The 7470-nt window shown below is 37.5% G+C and overlaps 1 protein-coding gene across 2 annotated transcripts in view; it reads right to left on the minus strand.

Moving 5' to 3' along the window:
* Positions 1–7470, minus strand: part of SH3BGR (SH3 domain binding glutamate-rich protein) — a 72988-nt gene that overhangs the window by 48682 nt on the left and 16836 nt on the right. Inside the window, exon 3 of one of the 2 annotated variants that reach the window (XM_010834950.1) lies at positions 4808–4888. The exons of the other annotated variant lie outside the window; for it this stretch is intronic. Within the exon in view, the coding sequence (XP_010833252.1) occupies positions 4808–4888 (81 nt within the window). The remainder of the gene's footprint in view (positions 1–4807; positions 4889–7470) is intronic. 2 annotated transcript variants of the gene reach the window in all.

The following is a 7470-nucleotide window of genomic DNA, read 5'->3' on the forward strand; positions in this document are numbered from 1 at the left end:
AGACTATGGGCTTCCCTGGTGGCTCAGAGGTTAAAGCATCTGCCTACAATGCGGGAGACCTGGGTTTGATCCCTGGGTCAGGAAGATCCCCTGGAGAATGAAATGGCAACCCACTCCAGTATTCTTGCCTGCAGAATCCCATGGACGGAGGAGCCTGGTGGGCTACAGTCCACGGGGTCGCCAAGAGTTGGACATGACTGAGCGAGCAACTTAACTTAATAAGACTATACTCAAAGATGTAAAGGAAAATATTCCTACAGTGATGAAACAATTGGAAATATCAGCAGAGAAATAAAAACTGTAAACAGCAAACAAATGGGACATACTAGAATGTAAAAAAAAGTACAATATCTGAAATTTAAGCGTCACTAGACTAAATGCAAAATAAAGATGACAGAGGAAAAAGTAAGTAAACTTAAAGATAGACAAACAGAAATTATACAATTTGAAGACTGGAGAAAAACAAGGGTTAAAAAGAAGCTTCAGGGAAATAAAGGAAATATAGGATAATGACAAAAGACTTAAAATATATGGAGTTAGACTGTCAGAAGGGGAGATGAGAAAAAATGGGGCAGAAATAATATTTGAAACTATAATGGCTAAAATCTTCCTAAATTTGGTCAAAAAAATTATAGATTCCACATTAATTCTTCCAATCCATGAACACAGAATATCTTTCCATTTATTTATTTATTCCATTTATTATTTATTCGATTTCTTCCAACAATGTCTTACTGTTCTCAGTGCATAGGTAATGTACCCCTTTGCTCAAATGTATTCTTAGGTATTTTACTTTTTGCTGCAATTGCAATGGAATTGTTTTCTTAATTTCTTTTTCTGCTGGCTCTTTGTTAGCATATATAACAAAATTTCCTGCCAGCTGCACTATTTTTATCATAATTCTCATCAAGTCTTTCAAATTTGAAAATGAACAGTAATGAATTAACCACAGTCATTTTAAGTCTTTTGTCACACACAGATATTTTTCTTAGCTTCCCTGAAAGCCTTTGTAATTAGCTACAAACCATCGTGCTTAATCTACTATGTAGAATGACTACTCAGAGTGCCACAGAAAAGGATTTGACGTCGAGTGCTGTGGAGTAGAGGCTTCTGATAGCATCAGTTAGAGACCATATGACTGGACTGAGTCAGAATTTCCAAAATTCTAGTTGAGATGTAGATGGATTCCTGAGGCTTCTAAACTCGGATCCAGTGGAATTAAGAGCTAATTACATAGGACAGAATGAATCAATGAGGTATGACTGTAGTTTTTGCTTGGAATATTGTTGATTTTTTTTAATGTTTTATTTTCTGGATGTGTAAGGAAGCCCTGTTTTTTCTCTTAAGTATTTTATAAATTTTGACATTGTAGTAGATGCTACTTTTGTACATTGAAATCAAACATTTGTAAATAACATTCTCTCTGATTCCTCCAGAATTCAAAAATTCTAATTGAATCTTTTTACTTTTTACAATATAGTTATTTGCCTAGGTTCAGTAAGAATGTATATTCCTTGTTACGAAGGCATAATTGGAAACTGGTTATGCAACCAAAGCCTTGCTTCTGTGTTATTAAGGACGAGGCTCACTGAGCATAGGCAAAACATTCTCTGACATAAATCATATAAATGTCTTGGGTTGGCCTCCCAAGGCAATAGAAATAAAAACAAAAATAAACAAATGGAACCTAACCAAACTTATAAGCTTTTTCTCAGGAAAGGAAAAAAAAAAAAAAAGACAACCTATAAAATAGGAGAAAATATTTGCAAATGATACAGTTGACAAGGGCTTAATCTCCAAAATATACGGACAACTTAATTGAAAAATGGGTATAAGACCTTAATAGACACTCTCAAAAGAAAATGTACAGATGACCAGTAGGCACATGAAAAAATTACTAATTATTTAGCTCAACATTACTAATTATCAGAGAGATGCAAATCAAAACTGCAAGGTACCACCTCACAGGGGTCAGAATGGCCACCACTGAAAGGTCTACAAATTACAAATGCTGGAGATGGTCTGGAGAAAAGGGAACTCTCCTACACTGTTGGTGGGAATGCAAGTTAGTGTGGCCACTACAGAAAACAGTATGGAGGTTCCTCAGAAAACAGTATGGAGGTTCCTCAGAAAACTAAAAATAGAATTATCATATGATCCCACTTCTGGGCATATACCCAGACAAAACTATAATTCAAAAAGATACATGCACCCCTATGTTTATAACAGCACTATTCACAATAGTCAAGACATGGAAACAACCTAAACCTATCAAATGTCCATTGATAGATGAATGGCTAATGATGTGGTGCATATATACAGTAGAATACTACTCGGCCATAAAAAAGAATGAACCTACCTACAAAACAGGAATAGACTCACAGACCTAGAGATCAGGGTTGTGGTTGCCAAGGCAGAGAGAGAGGGGGGAAAGGGATGGACTGGGAGTTTGGGGCTGGTTGATGCAAACTATTACATTGAGAATGGAGAAACAACAAGGTCCTACTGTATAGCACAGGAAACTATATCCAATCTCTGGGGATAAACCGTAATGGAAAGGAACATTTTAAAAGAATGTAGATATGTATATACCTGGGTCACTTTGCAGCAGAGATTGGCACAACATTGTAAATCGACTATACTTCAATTAAAAATAAAATAGAAAAATGATGCTCATTGAATCAGATATGACCAGATGCCTGTGAAGAACTAAGGTTGACTTTACAGGGACAGTGCTTACTCACAAAGCTCTCTTAGGAAAACCAGCCCTGTACTTGGCCTGGAACAGCCTGCCTAAGACAAAAAACCAGTTCTGCAAGCAATAATGCTGCTTATAATGCTGAATATCATTTTATAAGTATACATTTTCTCCACAATAGTCAAGAATGTCTATTTTTAGCTTGAGCAAGATTGATTTCTTTGCTGACACTTCTCCACGATGTTGTTTACTACAAAATGATACTGTGACAAATAATATCATTTCCATAAATCATCAAGTGTCTGTCTTCCCAAAGGAGACTTGAAGGACTTTGCCAGGGTGCACACACATAAACACTGAGTAATAATGACAGCAATGAAGGTTCTAGCTCAAACTGCGCTGCAAATAGTGGGGTCCCTTTGTGGTGGCTCAAATGGTAAAGAATCTGCCTGCAATACATCTCTTTGCTGTCCAACATGCTCATTGCTGATTCAGTCCATCAGCAATTCTTACCAGCATTCTTCCTTCAGAACAGGCACTAAAGTCATCCACTTCTGTACCATTCTATCCCCACCACCCTAATCCAAGCCACCAGGACATCTGTAGTCATTCATCCCACTTCAATCCATTCATCCTGTTGTAGTCAAAAGAGTTCTAAGAAGGAAATAAGATCACTTCATTCCTCTGCTTGAAAACCCTTATGTCTTCGCACACCTAAGATAGACTCCAGAGCACCCCAGTAAGCCACAGGCTGCTCACTTGCCACCCCTGCATCCCATGTATCTGTTCCCCTCACTCCAGGGACTCAGGCCTCATGGCCATCAAGCAGGTCTTCTCCAAGCTCTATGCTGCCTCAGGGCCTTTGCACTTGCTCTTACCTTTCCCTGAAACACTCTTCCCTCCACCCTTCCTTTCCTTTTCAAGATCCCAGGGACCTGAGTGTCCCCACCAAGAAATATATCCTAACACTAAGGCACCATCTCTTAAACATACTAGCTAAACTAATGTGACTCCGTTACCAAACTCTTTCATCAAATAAAAAAGATTGAATTGTGTGTAATAACTTTTAGCACTTTTTTTAAGCTGTTAATAAAATGTATGAAATATGTTGCATTTAAGTTGACCAAAGCCAGAAAGGTGTTTCATTATTTTAACAGGAGGCTTTATCCTCCTATAGAACCATTAGCCATCTGGGAAATCTACATTACCATTTGGAGACAGAATCTGTTAAACTTCATAAAAGAGACCTCAGGCATTATTACCTGAAGAATGCAGACACATGGAAGACAGCACACCCACATGCCTCTGAGACACACCCATCTCTGTAAGGTAAGCCTTTCGGGGGAGCTCAGAATTTACTTGTGCAAGAATTAACTTTCACAAAAATCTCTTTTGAAATGAAGCAGGGCACAAACAAATTAACTAAGAAATAAATGAATTAGATAAATGTGTGCTTGTCTTGTATCTATGTCATGTATGAGATGCTTGGTAGAGGTAAGGGTTTCAATGAAAGTAAAGAACAAAGCCAGATGATCTCCATCAAACACTCAAATTCATGGTACTTGTTTTATTAGCATAATTCTTTATTTCAATGATATTAATACATAATTAAAGATGAAACAACACCAGAGGGGGGGAAAAAACCTTATGAAATTTATTTACGAGTCTAGATCATACTTTTTCCCTCCTTACCAGATACAAAAAGGCAAAATTCAATTTATTTTAAACAGGAATAATAGAAGAGTATATATCACTATAAAATTAACTAACATAAGCTGTTGTGAAAAATTCACAACAAAATAATTTCATAGATATAACCTGAGAATTTATATTTTTACATATTCAATCAACACCCTTAAAATTACTGAATGCAATATTTCTTAACTTAGGTATTGTAAAACTTATTATAACTAGGTATAAACCTCAAAAATAATAAAAGTATAGTTCTGAAATATGTTTCAGTAGAACCCATGCAAATCTCTGCATAAGAAAAAGAAGTATATTGCAATCATGTTAATTTAAAGATCATTATTTATTTAACAGTCTCAGATGCTGATCTTATCCTCACTTATGACCTATATCGAACCCCATGGGGGTGCTCAAGCTTACCTTTGAGCCTGGAGGGGGAGCCAAGCCAAGGAAGGAATAAATAATATTCTCTTCTTTTGCAGAAAAGAAAGAGTCAAAATCCTTGAAGCAAAGAAAAAGAATGATTAAACCTAATACACACTTGTGAGCCAGTACATTGACCTAAGTTAATCTTTCTTATTTATTAGTCATAAAGTGAGGAGCTAACACAAAAGTTTATTCGCTTTGCCAAAGATGATAAATCCCCAAATTTGGGAAATTGAACCATGAAGTTTACATTTGTTTTTACACGCCTTCATTGTGCCTGTTATAGTATAGTGAGAACACACACACACGGAGTATCCCGGCTCAGGAATCACTGACAAGACTCAAACATACATTGGCAGTCTTGCTACTGCCTACCCTCCTCTGACATGTGTTAAGAGTTTAAAACCAAAGACAGTCCACCTATGTTAAGAAAAAAATCTTATGTAATTCCTGTGTGTTCATCTTATCCAAAGCTTTGCTTTTTTCCTACCTGTCACCCTGATTCTCTGTGATTATTTTCTTCTTTTGTACTGAATGTATTTTTGTAAGCTGCCTCATATCTTAAGGGAAATATCACATACTGTGAGTGAGTCTTTGGTATTAAAAATACTCATTGATTCCCAGAGCACACACTTACTAGTTGTTGCTAAAGATTACATGATAGGATGCATTAGTAGTAGTAGTACTAGTAAGTTGTCGTTGTTCAGTCACTAAGTCATGTCTGCCTGTTTGTGACCCCATGGACTGCAGCACGCAGGCTCCTCTGTTCTACACTATTTCCTGGAATTTGCTCAAATTCATGTCCATTGAGTCAGTGATGTTACTCAACCATCTCATCCTCTGCCAACCCCCTTCTCCTTCTACCTTCAATCTTTCCCAACGTCAGGGTCTTTTCCAATCAGTCAGCTCTTCACATCAGGAGGCCAAAAGTATTGGAGCTTCAGCTTCAGCATTGGTCCTACCAATGAATATCAAGGACTGATTTCCTTTAAGATGGACTGGTTTGCTCTTCACATCAGGAGGCCAAAATTATTGGAGCTTCAGCTTCAGCATTGGTCCTACCAATGAATATCAAGGACTGATTTCCTTTAGGATGGACTGGTTTGATCTCCTTGCAGTCCAAGGGACTTTCCAAAGTCTTCTCCAACACCACAGTTCAAAAACATGAATTCTTCAGCACTCAGCTTTCTTTATGGTCCAGCTCTCACACCTGTACATGACTACTGGAAAAACCATAGCTTTGACTAGATGGAACTTTGTTGCAAAGTAATGTCTCTGCTTTTTAATATGCTGTCTAGGTTTGTCATATCTTTTCTTCCAAAGAGCAAGCGTCTTTTAATTTCATGGCTGCAGTCACCATCCACAGTGATTTTGGAGCCCAAGAAAATAAAGTCTCTCACTAACATGCAAATTTTCCCAGATATCTCTTGCTAAATTTTGGATGGATTTCACAATTTTTTGCTCTTAACAACATATATATATATATATGTGTGTGTGTGTGTGCTTATACATATATATATATAAGCCTGTACATATGTGTGTGTGTGTGTGTGTATATATATATAACATGTATATATATAACTGCTAAGTCGCTTCAGTCGTGTCTGACACTGTGTGACCCCATAGACGGAAGCCCACCAGGCTCCCCCATCCCTGGGATTCTCCAGGCAAGAACACTGGAGTGGGTTGCCATTTCCTTCTCCAATGCATGAAAGTGAAAAGTGAAAGGGAAGTTGCTCAGTCATGTCCGACTCCTAGGGACCCCATGGACTACAGCCTACCAGGCTCCTCCATCCATGGGATTTTCCAGGCAAGAGTACTGGAGTGGGGTGCCATTGCCTTCTCCGATATATATAACTAATATATATTTATATATATTAAACTAATGTATAATACTTTATCAAGCCCATCTTTGCATGAAATGTTCCCTTGGTATCTTTAATTTTCTTGAAGAGATCTCTAGTCTTTCCCATTCTGTTGTTTTCCTCTATTTCTTTGCATTGATCGCTGAGGAAGGCTTTCTTATCTCTTCTTGCTATTCTTTGGAACTCTGCATTCAGATGCTTATATATTTCATTTTCTCCTTTGCTTTTTGCTTCTCTTCTTTTCACAGCTATTTGTAAGGCCTCCGCAGACAACCATTTTGCTTTTTTGCATTTCTTTTCCATGGGGATGGTCTTGATCCCTGTCTCCTGTACAATATCACGAACCTCATTTCATAGTTCATCAGGCACTCTATCAGATCTAGGCCCTTAAATCTATTTCTCACTTTCAGTGTATAATCATAAGAGATTTGATTTAGGTCATACCTGAATGGTCTAGTGGTTTTCCCTACTTTCTTCAATTTAAGTCTGAATTTGGTAATAAGGAGTTCATGATCTGAGCCACAGTCAGCTCCTGGTCTTGTTTTTGTTGATTGTATAGAGCTTCTCCATCTTTGGCTGCAAAGAATATAATCAATCTGATTTCCGTGTTGATCATGTGGAAGATTCTTCAAGAGATGGGAATACCAGACCATTTGACCTGCCTCTTGAGAAATCTGTGTGCAGGTCAGGAAGCAACAGTTAGAACTGGACATGGAATAAGAGACTGGTTCCAAATAGGAAAAGGAGTACGTCAAGGCTGTATATTGTCACCCTGCTTATTTAACTTATATG

This window comes from Bison bison, unplaced genomic scaffold (genome assembly GCF_000754665.1).
Source record: "Bison bison bison isolate TAMUID 2011002044 unplaced genomic scaffold, Bison_UMD1.0 scf7180017864037, whole genome shotgun sequence".
Lineage (NCBI taxonomy): Eukaryota > Metazoa > Chordata > Mammalia > Artiodactyla > Bovidae > Bison > Bison bison.